Genomic DNA, 19402 nt, shown 5'->3' on the forward strand with positions numbered 1-19402 from the left:
TAAAACTAGCTTGTAGAAAAATGATTTTTCGATATACTATACGTAGATATCTGATGGAATGTCAAGACATATTAAAGTGCTAGGTATGGAGAAAGTTCGAACACTCAGGGAAGGATGTTTACATTACATTAAGCGACGTAAGTGCTGAAGCAAATCCTCAAATTCGGGCAAATTCATCTGGCCGGAAACCTTTTCACCATATATTTTCATCATTCTACACACAATATTCATGGTAATTCATGTAAAAATGTGTAGTGGTTTATTTGTAACCTTAGCAGTAATGCTATTATGAATAAGTGTTGTTATCAAGATTCGGACATATATTGTCCATTGCTGTGATAATAAACTCATTTTAATGCATAATGAAGATCATGATGTGGATTTGATTAATTTTAGGTAAACTTTCACACTTCAATCAATATATCCTGGACCACACGGCTAGATCGTAGCAGTAACCCGGGGTGTTTTAATTACTGATTTTTTGCTCGGGCTACCAGATGTCTAAACCGAGTAGTCCGCCGGCCTACTAGATTTTTAAATTTTGTTTTTGCACTTCCAGTTACTCCGCAATCAACAAGACGATTAAACAACATGTTTAAATAAAAATAAATGATTTGGCTTTTTTTTCTTCTCTTTTTTTAAATTTATTAAAATTATGTGGCTATCAATTTTTACTGAAGCTACCAGATTTTATAACCTGATAGCCCGGTGTGCTACCACTGAAAAACGTTATGGTCAAGGCATGAATCCATAGTCTATTGTATATTTCATGCAACTGCCTGAATTAATTTTAAAGGTAAAGATCATTTAAAGGGGGAAAAAAGTTGAAGACAAACCCTAAAATGGTTACAAAAGGAAAAAAAAAGAAAGGAAAAAAAGAAGATAAATTACAAGTCTATCTTCAGTTTGTAGCCTTTTAAATTTTTTTTACAAATTAAATAGTTTTATATTATTAAAATTGCAATTTAATTTTTAAAATGTTCTTACTTAGCATATGAATATCTCTATAACCAATGCATTTCTGGACATCGTAATGATTTGTAATATTTTAATATAAATTTTTGTTTACAATAATTGTGTACGTATAAATGTATTATCTCTTGCAAGGACAGAACGGAATTTGAAATAATTCCGTCAAAGGTTATACTAAATGTATAGATGGTGCTGGTTTTTGTTGAGATTTTTTTTTTTGGGGGGGTGGGGTGGAGGGGGCTGTTGTTGGTTTTCGGTTGGTGTGTTTAAACAACGCAAAAAAAAGCGAGAGAAAAAGCGAGTAAACAGCATGATGTATGATTTTGTTGGGTGAATCACATACATGTGTATTTATTATATTTGACCGGCCTCGGTGGCGTAGTGGTTAGGAGGACTGCCACTTACTGATAAAAAAGATCAATTTAAAATTTTCACTTCTGACCCCAATCGTCTTTTCTGGTGGTCATAAAACCTACTATAATACTGAACTATCGGATGTAATGTTTGCCCAATTAATTTACTACTATCATATAACCATTCCCCACAGTAAATCGTAAATTCAAACAATAAAAATGACTTTAAACAAAACAATAACAACTGTATGATCAACAGAATGAAAACGATTCACAGAAATAATGTTCCACAGTGATTAATCGACCTTCCTGGAAATTGTGAAACTCGAGAATGACTCCTCACGCACGTGTACGGGGCAACTGCGTGATGCAAGTGCAAACTATGGAATGTGTTTCGGTGTGTTGATAAACAGACATGAACGTTCTGTACTAGGATGTCTGTGGTCAAAACGTATATTCGGTCTAATAGTTGATATTAACATTCATATTTGAGGTTCCCCTACTTTTTTTTAAAGAATATATCTATCTATATATATGTAATATATTGTATATGTATGTTTTTGTATGTGTATGGGTATGTATATGTATAATGTAGTATGTGTATGTGTATATTATATGTATATGTGTATGTGTAATGTGTATGGATATAATTATATATATATATTATATGTATATTACATATATATGTATATATGTATATATATATATATATATATATATATATATAGATATATATATGATATGTATATATATATATATCATATATAATGTATATATATATGTATATATACTATGGTATAGCTATATATATGGATATATTAATATGTATATATATGTACTTATATGTATATATCAGATATGTAGTATATATATATATAATTATATGTATATAGTATATCTATAGTATGTATATTATAATATTATTGTATATATATATATGTGATATATATGTAGATAGAATATCCTATTATATATAATATATATATCATAATATGTATAATATGTATATATTTTTATATTATTTATATATTGTATTTATAATGGATATAGCTATATATGTTATAGCCGTATTAATATATACTGTATATATCTCTCTATAGGTATATGTATATACAGTATCTATGGTAGGATATATGTTATCTATATTATAATATTGATAATGCATAATATATGTATATGATATTATAGTATCTATATATATAGATATATATATATATATATTTATATATAGATATATATTCATATATGTTATATATATCTTATATATCCATATATATATATATTAGTAGATATATCTGCTATATAATATTATATTTGTAATATATATATATATATATATATATATATTATATATATATGTATATAATATACGGAACAAAAAAAGAAACTTTTCCGATTTGTAACATTAGTTAGTTTTGTTGGGTTAAAAGAATTCATTGTGTAATGAAATTAATATAGGTAGTATTAGCCTTGAGCTGTATTATCAGGATTCAACCATTTTATCGAATTATTTTTGCACTGTTAATCGTCGACATTGTTGTCAAGTGAACGAAAAACGCTTAAAAATTTGTAAAAAAATTAACGTTTTTAACATTGTAGTATTTTTAGTATGCCAAGAATACCCAATACTTTACGCGAACGGGCGATTGGCATGTTTGATGCTGGCATTGGGGTCGACAGAAGACGTTGCAAGGCATGTTGGGAGTTCTAGTCGAGCGATACGAAATCTTCGCGTAAGATTTCGAACGACAGGAAGCACCAACGACTTGCGACGTCGTGGACGTCCGCGTGTTACAAAGCGTGGTCAAGACCGCTATATCATGAACACGCATTTGCGCAATCGATTCCAAACTGCCACTGCTACTGCTGCTAACACACCTGGGCTTCATAATAACCGAATCAGTGGGCAAACTGTTCGTAATCGTCTGCGGGAGAACGGTTTACATGCACGACGTCCTTACGTCGGATGCGTTTTAACGCAACGTCATCGTCTAAATCGTCTTAATTGGGCACGTGTACACACTCGTTGGATACGGCGACGCTGGAATACCGTTCTTTTTTCGGATGAATCCAGATTTTCTTTACAACGTGGTGATGGCAGGGTGCGTGTCTATCGTAGGAGAAATGAACGCTATTCTGACTGTTGTGTTCTTGAACGAGATCGTTTCGGGGGTGGGGGTTGTGTCATGGTCTGGGCAGCCATTGCCCATGGTTATCGTTCACCACTAGTCGTCATTGATGGCAATTTAAATGCTCAACGTTACCGCGATGACATTCTCGCTCATCACGTCATTCCTCTGTTCCATAACAACGCCAACATCTCGATTTTTCAGCATAATAATGCCACCTCTCATACAGCTAGAGACACTGTAAATTTTCTTAGGACAAATAACATTGATTTCATTGATGACTGGCCCGCTAAAAGTCCTGATCTCAACCCCATCGAGCATGTCTGGGATAGTCTGGACAGACGATTGAGGCGTCGTCCCAACCCACCCGCTAACGTCAACGAACTTCGTCAAGCGCTCATTCAGGAATGGAACAATATTCCACAGGCAGAAATCAACACTTTAGTCAATTCTATGCGCCTGCGATGCACTGCAGTGGTCAATTCAAGAGGTGGTCATAGGCCGTTATTAAGTGGGTGGGAATTTTTTTTTTTTTTTTTTGTTATTTTTTTTTTTAAACCCTACCACACTTGGTCAAAATTTCTCCCAGTTTCTGTTAACCTATGGCCATGATTTTTGCACCAAACGATGCATCATGGAACACTCTTTAAACGCATATATAACAATTATTTCCCCCGGTTTTGTTTTCATCAAGTTATGTTCAAGCAAAGTTAGCGGAAGTTTTTTATTTTGTTCAGTATATATATATATATATATATATATATATATATATATATAATATATATATATATATATATATGTGTGTGTGTGTGTGTGTGTGTGTGTGTGTGTGTGTGTATGTATGTTGTATGTATATGTATGTATGTATATGTATATGTGTCTGTGTATAACACACACACACACACACACACTTTGACATACCAATTATGGTGCCATGGCTTGAACTACATATATAATACACACACACACACACACACACACACACACACACACACACACACACACACATACACCTTGACATACCAATTATGGTGAACTGGCTTGAACTAGGAATAGCCAAAAGGGTCAAACTACAGGGATCGATCCTATACCGACCGTGCATTAGGCGAGCGCTTTGCCCTAGCCTACGCCATGCCCTTGCCTTGTAAGAGGACTGCCACTCATAAGCCTGGTTGTACAAAATCTACATCTGTACAAGACAGAGCCCGTTGGTGTTTCAGTTGTGTTCACATTCACAATTGCAGCATGGATAAGATCTCCTTGATATGGAGACCTTGGATACTCAACCCACCAGTTTTATCATTCTAGCACACTGTAAATTCATCAGAAGGAAGGAAGGTAATGTCTTATTTAACGACGCACTCAACACATTTTATTTACATGTCGAGTGGGTTTTATCAGCCGACATATGTATGTCATAGAGGTAATAAATGACAATCTATCAAAACAAAACAGTTATATGGTGTCGGACATATGGTTAAGGACCGCACAGATATTGAGAGAGGAAACCCACTTTCGCCACTTCATGGGCTACTCTGTTCGATTAGCAACAAGGGATCTTTTATATGTACCATCCCACAGACAGGGTAGTACATACCACAGCTTTTTTTACACCAGTTGTGGAGCACTGGCTGGGACGAGAAATAGTCCATTGGGCCCACCGACGGGAATCGATCCTAGATCGATCGTATATCAGGTGAGCGCTGTACCACTGAGCTATGTCCCGCCCCATATCAGCAGAAAGACCGAATGATCCAGGCTGCAGAAATGTAGGAAGCTCAAAATTATTATTAAAGGGACATTCCTGAGTTTGCTGCAATTTTTAAGATGTTATCGACTAACAGACATTTTAACGATTGTAATTACATATCAAATATATATTTCAGCATAAAATATTAGTGGTTGTATATTAAACGTGTTTCTGATTGTTCTAATATTTGTACTAGGTTAAATTTAATTTTATTTCCTAAAAAAGAATTTTTTCGTACGTACGAAATTATTTGAAGACAAAATCCAGTTTTGGCTTCTTATCAATATTAAAATGATCAGAAACATTAAATACAGACACTGATATTCTAAACAAGAAAATATATTTAATATGGAAGTTTAATCGTAGAAATATTTTATTAGTCGGAAACATCTTACAATGCAGTAAACTCAGGAATGTCCCTTTAAGGCCTAATGACAAAATAAAAAAGAAGTCTGTTTTAATCATCGGCTATTGGATGTCAAACATTTGGTAATTCTGACTAGTAGTCAACAGAGGAAACACGCTACATTTTCCCTAATGCAGCAAGGGATCTTTTATATGTACTTTCTTACAGACAGGAATGCATACTACGGCCTTTGACATACCAGTCGTGGTGCACTGGCTGGAACGAGAAATAGCCCAATGGGCCCACCGACGGGGATCGATCCCAGACCGACCGCGCATCAAGCCAGCACTTTACAACTGGACTACGTCCCGTGCCTTGGTTGAAACGAGAAATAGCCCAATGATTCCAACCAATGGGAAATCATCCACGACCGACAGTGCATCAGGCGAACACTTTACCACTGGGCTACGTCCGGTCCCTTGGTTGGAACGAGAAATAGACCAATGATTCCAACCAATTGGAAATCATCCACGACCGACAGTGCATGAGGCGAACACTTTACCACTGGGCTACGTCCCGTCCCTTGGTTGGAACGAGAAATAGACCAAAGATTCCAACCAATGGGAAATCATCCACGACCGACAGTGCATCAGGCGAACACTTGACCATTAAGCTACGTCCCATCCCTTGGTTGGAACGAGAAATAGACCAATGATTCCAACCAATGGGAAATCATCCAAGACCGACAGTGCATCAGGCGAACACTTTACCACTGGGCTACGTCTCGTCCCTTGGTTGGAACAAGAAATAGACCAATGGGAAATCATCCAAGACCGACAGTGCATCAGGCGAACACTTGACCATTGAGAAAACTCCCGTCCCATGAGTCCCCATGAGTCCCAACTGATTCGGATAAAGTAAAAAGAAAACAAATCATCATGTTTTTATGACATTTTATTCTGAAGATGAACTGTGAGCATTTACAAAACTATGATTCAATAATATTAAATATAAATTTAAAAAAACAATGAAACAAATCAAGCACATAAACCCACAAACAGGTGATGGTGTACCCATTTAATGACAACTTTAATACTCAGTCTTTGTCAAACTTAATACTTAGTATTTCATTGTCCATGAAAGATTTCCATATTTTTTTATAATATTGGATAACTAGAGTTAGGTTCCACACAATGATATTGTGCGTTTTTCAATTTTGTTTTTGTCAGAAAATTAACACTTGTAATTACATCACTGACAAAATTCCATAGTACATTAGAGTTTAAACTGGATAAAAAATAGCTCTCCTTCCAAGATAAACAGCTGAAATGGTGTACCACTGGTCATACAATTAAACAGTTAAATTTAATTGTACGACAATAGACAATCAATGGGCATATTAGGATTGCTTTTTTTTTGCTTTTCATCTTCTTTAAATTACTAAAAACATAATATTATATACATTACAAGCATGTAATTCATGCCATTTTGTGTTCCAAAGAAACTTAATGGTGAATATCAAAAGATCTTCAATATGATTATTAACATTTACAATTTTCAATATTCTTCCAAGCCTACACAGTGTACTTGTCATGTTTTTTTTGTATCCCTTACCTCTTCAAATACCAATTTTGTTAGCCATATTTTTGTATCAACACTGTCTCTTTCTTTGCCAGCATACACCACAGGAACTTGTGTAGAGATCTTTATGGCAGTTCAGCAAGTCTATCTACATGTATACAATATAAATAAAACGAATTTATAAAATGTAAACCATATAGCTCAATGTTTACAATTTTATTATGAAGTTAATCTTTATTTAATAATGCCCCATGAATACAAACATAATTTGGTTTTAAAAACATGTATGTATAGCATGAATGAATGAATGAATGAATGAATGAATGCAGGGCTAGCTCTGTGTGATCAGAAAATTTCGCAAAATTATCTTAAAAAATGCAAAACCTAGAGCTATTTTCCAAGAAGATATAAATTATAATGCATTATTTTTTCGCCAAATTAAAATAAAATTTGCCAATTCTTGTCAAAATTCACAAATGGTGAATTTGGCGAGTGGCAGAGCTAGCCCTGAAATGAATGAATGAATGGGTTTAATGACACCCCAGCACAAAAACAGAAGCAAAGAGCCATCTGATAATGGCTTAGATCCAATCTGAATAAGAAACTAAAACATTTCTCTCATACAGTCTCATTTTTCAACTCCTCCAACAAACCAATGGACATTATGGCCTGATATTTTTGTTGGTAGTTCAAATATATGAGGTTTAAACCTTGAATTATGCTCTGATGACCTGTTTCCAATGAACCATTGATAATGTCAAAAACAAGGAATGAATTAATGTTTTATTTAACAACGTTCTCGACACATTTTAATTTTGGTTATATGATGTTGGACATATGGTTACGGACCACACATAATGAGGAAGAAAATGTTTTATTTAACGACGCACTCAATTCATTTTATTTACGGTTATATGGTGTCAGACATATGGTTAAGGACCACACAGATATTGAGGGAGGAAACCCGCTGTCGCCACTTCATGGGCTACTCTTTTCGATTAGCAGCAAGGGATCTTTTATATGCACCATCCCATAAACAGGATAGCACATACCATGGCCTTTGATGTACCAGTCGTGGTGCACTGGCTGGAGCGAGAAATACACATGAGAGGAAACCCACTGTGGTCATGTAATGGGCTACACTTTCCGATCAACAAGGTATTTTTATATGCAGCATCACAGACAGGATAGTACATACCACGGCCTGTTACACCAGTTGTGGAACGTCATCAGGCCTCAGAAAATTGTGATAGTTTCGCTTGCATATGTATAGTTTTGTATAACACATTTTTCATTCGCACATTGAATATATGACATCATTTACATGGTTATATAAAAAAACAAAATGGGTTACCTGAATTTGTTTTGGTATAACCTATAAATGGTTTATGCAAATGTTCAGTTCTCAGAGGCCTGAACATTGGCTGGAATGAGAAATAGGGCCCACCGACGGGGATTGATCCAAGACCAACCGCGTATCAGGCAAGCACTTTACTGCTGAGCCACACGTCCCACTCTCGTGTCGGAAACAATGACATGCACAAAACCATGCAGTTCAGATTTTGTCCTAAGTCAAATGCATAGTTCAGTTAATCCTCTTAACAAAAACTGATTTTGAACCATGATTTATGGTGATGGAACAGTCAACAAGAAATGGCCTTTTAGTCATAACCTTTCCAGTTGATTTACTATTATAATCTAACTGTAGTGACACTTTTCATTTTATAAACAATCTGATACTTTTTATGGCCTTGAAATAAATGGGATTACATTTACAGTGAAACCTCTCAAAACCGGACCCTCTGTAAACCGGAATTCTCTCAAAACCGGACATTTCTCACTGCCCCCTTTTAAATATCAGTACAAAAGAGAACCTCTCTAAACCAGATGCCCCTTAAAACTGGACTTTTTACTTGGTCCTGAGCATGTCCAGTTTAGGGGGGGGGGGAAGAGTGGTTTCACTGTATAACAGTTTTGTTTTGTTTACCGACACCATTCGAGCACATTGATTAATTAATGATTGGGTATTGGATGTCAAACATTTGATAATTTTGACAAAAATTCATCAAAGGAAACCCGCTACATTTTTCCCAATGCAGCGAGGGATCTTTTATATGCACTTTCCCACAGACAGGAAAGCACATACCAGTTGTGGTGCACTGGTTGGAACTAGAAAAATCCAATCAGTTGAATGGATCCAACAAAGTGGTTCATTTAAAAGATGTGCAGGTTCATTGTTGAATTACCATTACAGTAATCTATATGTCGACCGATAGATCCTGCAAACTATCACGAACACTGATATGAATCAATAACAAAGTATTAGTGTGGCTGTGAAGGTAATTTAGAGCAATAACTTAAATGTGTGCTTAACCTATAGTTACCAGGGGCCTAATTCACTAAACTCGCGCAACTTTGCAATCTCGCAGTGCAATGCTAAAAGACTTGCAAAGAGAATGCTTTGTTGTCTAGCAGAGCCTAAGAGACCCCAGGGACCCGTTTTACAAAACGACCTTAGCGCTAAGATCACTTAAATGGTTAGTTACTGTATACACTTAAGGTGATTTCAGTGCTAAGATCGCTTCGTAATACGGGGCCCCTGACTATTTTGTGGTAACATGTACATGAGTTACCAGACACATTGCTTATTTCGAGGTCTGTGAGTGCTTTACCGAGCCAAATCTTCACTCAAGTGAAACAGATAAAAAGAAATGTGCTATGTCATCACAAAATATAAACACCATATAGCAGAACAGTATGTTTAAAAAAACAGGGGTCAAGAATTATGCACAAAAGAATTTGGCCTAATGTTTGTGCTGGCACACTAAAATGGTACATGTTTTATTGAACCCTCATTACGTGTTATGCGGGGAACTTGCTTTCTGCACTGCCTTGTTAAAATCCAGTGTGACTTACATTTACAAAAATACTTCTTGATACTGAATTTGTTCCAAGGGAAAAATGCCATTAGTTAAAGGTCAGGTTAAGTTGAAAAAAACCCCCAAACATTAAGAACATAACTCCATCCTCTTTAATACAATACCAGACTTCTATTTTTGAAAAACACACTCCTAAAAATGCAGAGAGTAAAATTGCACTCCTGGAAATAATTATAACGGGAAGTGTATTTTGTCCACATGATGTGGGGGGAGACATTTCATATGCCTTGTATCACACTCCCATTCCTCCAAAAATAAAAGTCTGTAACACTAGCACACACCATTCACTCATTGTCCACTAGAATATGTACAATAATATGTCGCTACATCATCGCTGCCGTCTACTACGACTATCACGCTGAGTATCACGTTGACTATCACGCTGACTATCACGCTGACTATCACGTTGTTCCGTTACTTCTGTGCGAGAGTGTCCGCGGGAATACCCTTCTCTCTGTGCTGGCCGTCGATCCTTGTCTCTGTCACCTCTGATACGGTCCCTGGTCTCACGGCCGCCCTCGCGGGAATCCCACGCATCACCGCCTCCACTGCGTCTTTCTCTCTCTCGTCCAGAAACAGCATGTTCTTCCTAAAAACAATAAGAATAAAATGGTCAGTTTTAAAAAGGTTGTCTGAAGGGGAAACCAAGATCTCACCTTGATGCTGGCTGTCATGAAGTTACATGAATTTCATTTTTCTTAGGTGGAAAATTAAAGTTTTAAGTTTGTTTTTGTTTGACTCTACTACCTAGAGCACATTGATTTATTCATCATCGGCTATTGGATGTAAAAAAAAAAAAAAAAAAAATTAATGACGCACTCAACACACTTTATTTACGGTTACATGGTGTCAGACATATGGTTAAGGACCACACAGATATTAAGAGAGGAAACCCACTGTTGCCACTTCATGGGATACTCTTTTCGATTAGCAGCAAGGGATCTTTTATATGCACCATCCCACAGACAGGGTAGTACATACCACAGCCTTTAATATACCAGTCGTGGTGCACTGGCTGGTCGTCTGAAGGGGAACCAACACTATCACCTACAGCACATTGATTAATTAATCATTGGCTATTGGATGTAAGACATATGGTGATTTTGACATATAGTCTTAGTGAGGAAACCTGCTACATTTTTTCCATTAGTAGCAAAGGATCTTGTATAAGCACTTTCCCAAAGATAGAAAAGCAGATACCATCTCCTTTGACCAGTTGTAGTGCACTGGTTGGAACCAGAAAAAAACATGATCAGTTAATGGATCCACCGAGGTGATTAAATCCTGCGACGCAAGAACCCAAGGTGAACACTCAACCGACTGAGATAAATTCTGCCCGTCAAAAAATTAAGTCACATGAATTTATTTTTCTTGGGTTGAAAACAACATCTGCTCCATGAAGAATGAAGTACTATTTTCATCATTGATTTATACTACCAAACTTTATTTGATTATACTTGTGTTAATCTGTCTTAATACCTGGAGATCTCATTTTGTAAAATAAACGAAGCAGGAAAATATATTTCATTCTTCTTAGAGCAGAAATCATTCTTTACTATGGGTAGGTATTGCTTTTTTTTTATTAAGATGTTGATAAATGCTTTTTTAAAAGTGCACAGCAAAAATAGAACATTTTAGTTATTTCTGAAACAATTCTCCTTCACATCAAGACGAACAAACTATGGCCAAAAAAAGCACCCGAGTGAAGGTTGGGACGGGGTATTGTGAAGATGAAGCCTACCTTCTCTCTGCCTCTTCGGTCACCATCTTCATGCTCCATCTGCTTCCTTTGCATTTCTCGCTCAGCTAACTGCTTCTTCTTATCCTTCTGTCGCTGTTCAGCCTAAAAGAAATACAAAATTATCATTTACTTAAATAGTTCAGACTTAAATAATTCAGACATGGATGGATTCTTTTTGTGGGTTTTTTTTTTCTTCATTTTAACAGACCGGCCTCTGTGGCGTCGTGGTTAGGCCATTGGTCTACAGGTTGGTAGGTACTGGTTTCGGATCCCAGTCAAGGCATGGGATTTTTAATCCAGATACAGACTCCAAACGCTGAGCGAGTGCTCCGCAAGGCTCAATGGGTAGGTGTAAACCACTTGCACCGACCAGTGATCTATAACTGGTTCAACAAAGGTCATGGTTTGTGCTATCCTGCCTGTGGGAAGCGCAAATAAAAGATCCCTTGCTGCTAATCGGAAAGAGTAGCCCATGAAATGGCAACAGTGGGTTTTCTCTCAAAATCTGTGTGGTCCTTAACCATATGTCTGACACCATATAACCATAAATAAAATGTGTCGAGTGTGTCGTTAAATAAAACATTTCTTTCTTTCTTTCTTTCATTTTAACAGGTCAGGTTAAGAAAGTAGGTGTAGCTGCCTTACTATACACCGCTCCATTGAGATGTTAAAACCTGCTCACAGTCGGAGGGGCGGTATTAGTCTAATGTTGCAGTTAAGTCTATTTTGTTAATATGAATATCCTGCCCCAAACCCAACCCTCCAATGTTAGTGTTTTTAAGATATATCTACCTCTTTAGGCAACATATCTGATTATTATTATTATTATTTAGTAAACTTGTATTAACTTACAGTAAAGTAAGGCTAGTGAATTTGTAATTGTGGCTAGTAAAAAAAAAAATTAATCACTGATCCCATGGCTAGTGCATTTTATAAAAATTCTAGAAGCCCTGGTGTTGATGGGATAGTCAACCTAATATCAGATTTAAGACTAAGATCAATGTACTGAGTTAATGTCCCACCTGAAGCAAAACTCAACTGTTTTGTTTAAACACCACCACCTACAGCACATCATCGGCCATTATTGAATGTCAAGCATTTGATAATTATGACATATGGTCTTAGAGAAAACAAGAGCTTTTTCATTAGCAGCAAGGATATTTTATATGCACTTTCCCCACAGACAGCACAGCACATACCATAGCCTTTTGTATCCAGACGTCAGGCACTGGTTGGGAAAGGTAAAAACCTCCAGAGAATCGTACTATCAAAGAGGTTTGATCTTATGACCAAAGCACCTCAAATTATTTGAATTCCATGTAAAACTGTGTGAAATCTTTTCTTCATGTAGTGGGGGGGACGTAGCCCAGTGGTAAAGCGCTTGCTTGATGTATTGTTGGTCTGGGATCGATCCCCTTCGGCGGGCCCATTGGGCTATTTCTCGTTCCAGCCAGTGCACCACGAATAGTATATCAAAGGCCGTGGTATGTGCTATCCTGTCTGGGATGGTGTATATAAAAGATCCCTTGCTACTAATGGAAAAATGTAGCGGGTTTCCTAAGTTACCAAATTACCAAATGTTTGACATCCAATAGCCGATGATTAGTAAATATATGTGCTTTAGTGGTGTCATTAAAAACAAACTTTTTAAAGCACCTCAGGTGATCACTCTGCCAAATAACCTAAATGCCTCCCCCTAATTGTTTAAAAACACAACTGCTTTAACTTTATAGGTTGATACTTAGGCACAAGTTACTTCCCTTGTTACTAAATTCTTTGACCAGTTCTGATTAGTATTGGTATACAATGACCAGTCATTCTAACAAACTACTCAGAGATAACACTAACACAGACATAACAGTGTTTAACCCAATAGGACTAAACATATATATTCGTTCATATATTAAAATGGTATGCGACATTGTCACCATAACTATCCATTTAAGTTGAAAAGAAAGTGTTTAGCATTGAAAACGATTATTGCATAATCTGAGCTTATAATCTCTATATACATATAAAGATTGAAAAGAATCAAAGTTTGAAAACTAAAAACACCCAACAAATTTCATGAAATATATTTTTGTAGACCAAAAATATTCAGGTAGGTCCCACTGTGATTATAATCTCCTCAAAAATGTTGTGACTATTTTGTCAAATTAGATACTATAAAGTGAAATGTACCATCAAGGGTCACTCTTTTTATTATTACTGTTTTGTGTGTTGGTAAAGCTGGGTTTTTATATTATCCTGAGCAGCTACCTAGTTTGGTTCAGTGCTTTGATTGCAGGTTTAATGAAGGATAATGACGGCAAGTTCCATGGTTGCTCTTTCTTACTTGCTGTTGTGCCCCTGAAAATCGGACATTGTTGATGGCAAGAAAAACACTATGGTGCCCTACCAGGTTTGCCCATCATACCCTTACCATACATTCCATGTTGTAACTTGTTTATGTAAACCGGCCTTGGTGGCGTCATGGTTAGGCCATCGGTCAACAGGCTGGTAGGTACTGGTTTCGGATCCCAGTCGAGGCATGGGATTTTTAATCCAGATACCGACTCCAAACCCTGAGTGAGTGCTCCGCAAGGCTCAATGGGTAGGTGTAAACCACTTGCACCAACCAGTGATCCATAACTGTATCAACAAAGGCCATGATTTGTGCTATCCTGCCTGTGGGAAGTGCAAATAAAAGATCCCTTGCTGCTAATCGGAAATAGTAGTCCATGAAGTGGCGACAGCGGGTTTCCTCTCAAAATCTGTGTGGTCCTTAACCATATGTCTGACGCCATATAACCGTAAATAAAATGTGTTGAGTGCGTCGTTAAATAAAACATTTCTTTCTTTCTTTCTTTATATATGTAAGAAATAGTAAATTATCACTGGTAATATGATAAAAAGGCATCTGTATCCATCAAACTGCATAAGAGCTACCATTCTGCAAACTAAATCAAAATTAAGCATTCTCTTTCGATGAAGTGTTTCAAAATACAGAAAAATTATTTCAAGAAATTTGCGAAATTTGTTTTACTTTTTGACTTAATCCTACGGGATATTCAAAATTTAATAGCACCAAAAATGTCCCCGCCCACTACTGACCCTGGTCGGGCTGCTGGTGTTCTCTTGCACTTGAACATTATGGGCGGTCCCTCCTCCCACCCACCCCAAACCGTTTTCCTGTCCTGGACGGAGGAACTGGCTCAGGCAGACACCTGCACTTATGACAGGTGTGTGCTGTAACACCTTGTTCTGAATGTGCACGTTAAACTATGATCTGACCTGATCAAACTGCATACTCTAGTCCAAGCTACCCGGATGAAATCACTTTTGTTTGAGAAAATTTGATAGAAACTTGCTTTGGGACCTAATTTCTGTTATTAAACCTAAGGCAATAATACTTGCCATGCTCCACAAATTTCTTTTTAAATTCGACCCCTGCTACTGTTATGGTTGCAGGTTGTTAAAATAAACAGGTGCTAATTTAGCAGTTGGTTCGAACACTAATCAACTCTTGCTTACCTGTTCGTCAGTCAGAGGCAGCCAGTATATACAGGGTGTGGCTTTCGTTTTCTTGAACAGATCGTCTAACAATTTGGCCGGAGCTTCTTCAACTGGTTTTGTTTCTGTAATACGAGTAAGTTAAAAAGTTAAAGCACATTAGATCACACTGATTAACTAATCATCAGTTATTGCATGTTAAACATTTGATGATTCTGACCCTAGTCTTCAAAAGAAAGCCACTAAGTTTTTTCATTAGCAGCAAGGGATCTTTTAATTTTATATGTACTTTTGCATACAGGACAGCACATACCACAGCTTGTGATAAGCCAGCCGTTGTGTATTGGTTAGGACGAGGGAAACAAAACCCCAATGTATCCATCAAGGAGATTCGATCCTATGACTCCAGCACCTTTTGTGAGCAATCTACTGACTTAGCTTGATCCCGTCCCCATGAACATAAAATGGATGTGGTGATTCAAATATTTTTTTGACCCAAACAGTTTGGTACATATCAAAGTGAGGTATTACACTACAACCTGGTTGGACATGACCACACCCATGCTGAAACTATTTTTACTTCATCATTCATCAATCAATTGCCATACTTTCAGTATGAGAGTTACACGGAAACATGTGATGCATATGACTGGTTGTCATTGAATGATATCTAATCTACTGACAAACCAACCTAAGCTATGGTCGCCTTTATAATTATTCAAGTGGGTTACAATTTTTTTTTAAATAATAATGGTGGTTAGCCCCCATTCAGAATGTATGCAAAGTATCAGACATATTTTAAGTTTTGTATGGACAATACAGAAAATTTTAGTAACACTGTACAGACGATTAAAAATCTGGAATTCTGGAAAACTTTCATCTCCAAATTACATTAATTTACAGCAGAACAATATTAAGGTACATGTTTCATAAATTATTGTTAGTAAATAAAACATCATCTCAGCCAACGTATGTCACAAATGATCAATATATTCAGAAAGAATCAGAACTTGAATTACATCTTTTGCCACGAACCGTAACATCACCCAACAAGATCCATCAGGCAGAATATGCATTGTTTGGTACATTCTACCATATAAATAAATAAATAAATAAACATTTATTCATATTAGCATTACTACCAAACAGCTATATAGGGTTGCAAACGAATCACTACGCATTTTTACACAGATTACAACTAATTTTGAGCGTAGAATGATGGAAATACATGATAAAAAAGGTCTCAGGTTAGCACATTTTGCCCGAATATCTGTATGATTTTTGCTCGAATTTAAGGTTTTGCTCCAGCACTAGAGCCCGACTATCTCGTACGCTTATGGACCTACCGACTGGTTTTTTCTCTCTCCTCTCTCTACTGGTCTCGTGTTCTCTCTCCCTTCTCCTCTTCTCCCGATCGAGATCCCTCTCTCTCGACACCGTCCTTGACCTCTTCCTGTCCTTGATCTTATCTCGGTCCCACTCTCTGACCGCCGGTGTCTTTTCTTCCTCTTTCTTTTGCTTCTTCTCGCGCTTCTCTTCTTTCTCTTTCTTTTTCAATTCAGCTTTCGTAGGCCTTGCTGGCATGGTCAGCTCTTCTTGACCTTTGTGGAATTCCAGCTGTGAGGAAGAAACAATCTTGTTTAATCTGAACATGTAAACATAATTAAAAGTTTGTTTTGTTTAACGACACCATTAGAACACACTGATTTAATCATCATTGGCTATAAAATATCAAACATTTGGTGAGTTTTGACAATTTTCCATCAGCAGCTTGGGATCTTTTGTATTAATTTTGTCACAGACAGGACACCACATACCATCAGGTCAGGTCATAGGTTTTAAAGTGCACATTCAGAACAAGCTGTTGTAGCACACGTCTGTCATGGGTGCAGACGTCGACCAGGGCTCCTAGAATTTTTATAAAATCCACTAGCCATGGGATCAGTGCTTTCAAAAAACATTCACTAGCCACATTTAAAAATTCATAGCCCCTACTTTACTTTACAATTTTACTAAATAATAGTAATAACCGGATATGTTACATAAAGATGGAGAGAGAGTTTAAAAACACTAACATTAGGGGGTGGCGTGGGGGCAGGATATTCATATTTACAAAAAAGACTAGACTACAATATTGGACCCAAAGAAATTTCACTAGCCATCAGGCATGGCAATAATAGTTATTTACTAGCCCAACATTGAATATCACTAGCCATGGGAGTGGGGCTACCATAATCTAGAAGCCTCGCGTCGACTTTCGCCGGCTCCTCTGTCCTGGACAGGACATACCATCATAACCATGGATTTGACATACCAGTCTTGATGCAGTGGTTGTGATGGGGTCGGAGGGGGGGATGGGCATCTCACTACAGCATTCTCCAATATCAAGTTGAGAACTTTTGCAAAACTAATAAAATGATCTTAATTTATATAGTACTGCACAATGAAACAAATTATAATGACGAAGCATGGATGGTCACAGCTTAGCTTAGTAACTGGTTTAACGTGTCCATATCCACTAGGGTTTTGAACACGCCTATCCCGAGTCCGGCCTCCGATAGGATCGGGGGTCTGACTCGGGACAGGAGATGGTCACAGGATGGCAAAAGAAGTTGAAAGACAGGAGGGAAGAAAAGAGATGAAGATCAAAGGAAAGAAAGGAAAGGTGGCAGTGGATAAAGAATTTGTTTTAAGAATGTCAAAGCCACGATGAATCTCTTTATGTACAGAATAACGAAAACATAAATCAATCTATATAATTAAGTATTAAACAGTTTTCGCTTATTACGCATGGCTCACCTCTTCCTGAGAAGCATATTCAACTCTTAAAATCTTGGGGTTGGACATCGGCCATCTCGTGCCATGAAGTGCCTTTCTAGTCGCAAGAGCTTGGTCATCACTCTCAAACTTTATTTAATGAGAAAAACAAAAAACACCAATACATTTAATATTCAAAGAAAGGTAACTGATACCTATAATGGATGGATGGATGGATGGATGGATGGATGGATGGATGGTTGGTTGGTTGGTTGAATGGATGAATGAATGTTTAATGATACTCCAGCATGACAAACACATTAGCTATTGAGTGTCAAATGTACAAAATACTGATACAAATATGCATATACTATCAAAATATACATGGTAGAAAGGAATGGATTAATGAATGATTAACGACACCCCCATACCATGAAGGAAAATCAGCTACTGGTTGTCAGAAAAAGGTACATATCAAAGAATGATATTCAACAGAAACATGTTATTATGATGAACAATGAATGAATGAATGAATGAATGAATGAATGAAATGTTTACGATGTTGAAGTAATGTATTTTACCAGTGATATATAATTATAACCTTTCTGCTGTTACGATTCACTCTATTCTGAATGGACGACATTACCAAAAACCTTAATGTTATCTTTTGGTAACACTCAGAAAATGATGTCACTATATCAAGTGGGACATCATTATGTAAAACAGCTGTGCTAGCTCTCGGTGAGCAAAATTGTCCGTTAACCTTCACAAATGGCAGAAATCAACACATATTTTCTTTAAAATGTGAATTGTTACATGAAATTATTTCGCCAAATTACAATAGAATTCGCCAACTGCTTTCAAAATTCGCAATTGGTGAATTTGGCGAGTGCCAGAGGTAGCCCTAAAAACAGGTCATGGATTAAGTCACTTACTGTGCAGTAACAATGAGATTTGATCTTGTCAATCCAGAAGGTATTTTCACCCTCGACCAAGGTCCCGGTTCTCCTCAGTAATTCCTTCAGCTGGCCCAGCGTGAAAGGTCGCACCAGGTTACGTAAATGGACCACTTTGTTGACGGGATTCCGCGCAGGGGACGGTGACCTCCTGGCAGCCTGAGGTTCGTCTGGCTCCAGAGAAATCTGCGTGTTTATTCGACGGAACACTTTCAATTCAGGAGCTGTGAAAAAAATTATTAAATTCAGCAAATGATACTTGTGTATTAATTTTCTTCAATGTCTCTTATGTAAGAATGTAAAGACTTTAGTTTGCAAAACATTATAAACTTTTCAATAGTTATATTTTGAAAGGAATGGAAATGTTTTTTTTATATAGGCATATC

The 19402-nt window shown here is 36.9% G+C and overlaps 1 protein-coding gene across 2 annotated transcripts in view; it reads right to left on the reverse strand.

Annotated features, from left to right (window-relative positions):
- Positions 1-9206: 9206 nt before the first annotated feature.
- The window catches only part of LOC121388180 (apoptotic chromatin condensation inducer in the nucleus-like), a 71745-nt gene continuing 61549 nt past the window's right edge, over positions 9207-19402 (reverse strand). For both annotated transcript variants that reach the window (XM_041519443.1, XM_041519442.1), the window contains exons 14-19: positions 18996-19240; positions 18103-18210; positions 16650-16920; positions 15325-15428; positions 11812-11913; positions 9207-10659 (exon numbers count right to left, since the gene is read on the reverse strand). In XM_041519443.1, the coding sequence (XP_041375377.1) occupies positions 10399-10659; positions 11812-11913; positions 15325-15428; positions 16650-16920; positions 18103-18210; positions 18996-19240 (1091 nt within the window). In that variant the 3' untranslated portion in view covers positions 9207-10398. The remainder of the gene's footprint in view (positions 10660-11811; positions 11914-15324; positions 15429-16649; positions 16921-18102; positions 18211-18995; positions 19241-19402) is intronic.

This window comes from Gigantopelta aegis, chromosome 14, assembly GCF_016097555.1.
Source record: "Gigantopelta aegis isolate Gae_Host chromosome 14, Gae_host_genome, whole genome shotgun sequence".
Taxonomy (NCBI): Eukaryota; Metazoa; Mollusca; class Gastropoda; order Neomphalida; family Peltospiridae; genus Gigantopelta; species Gigantopelta aegis.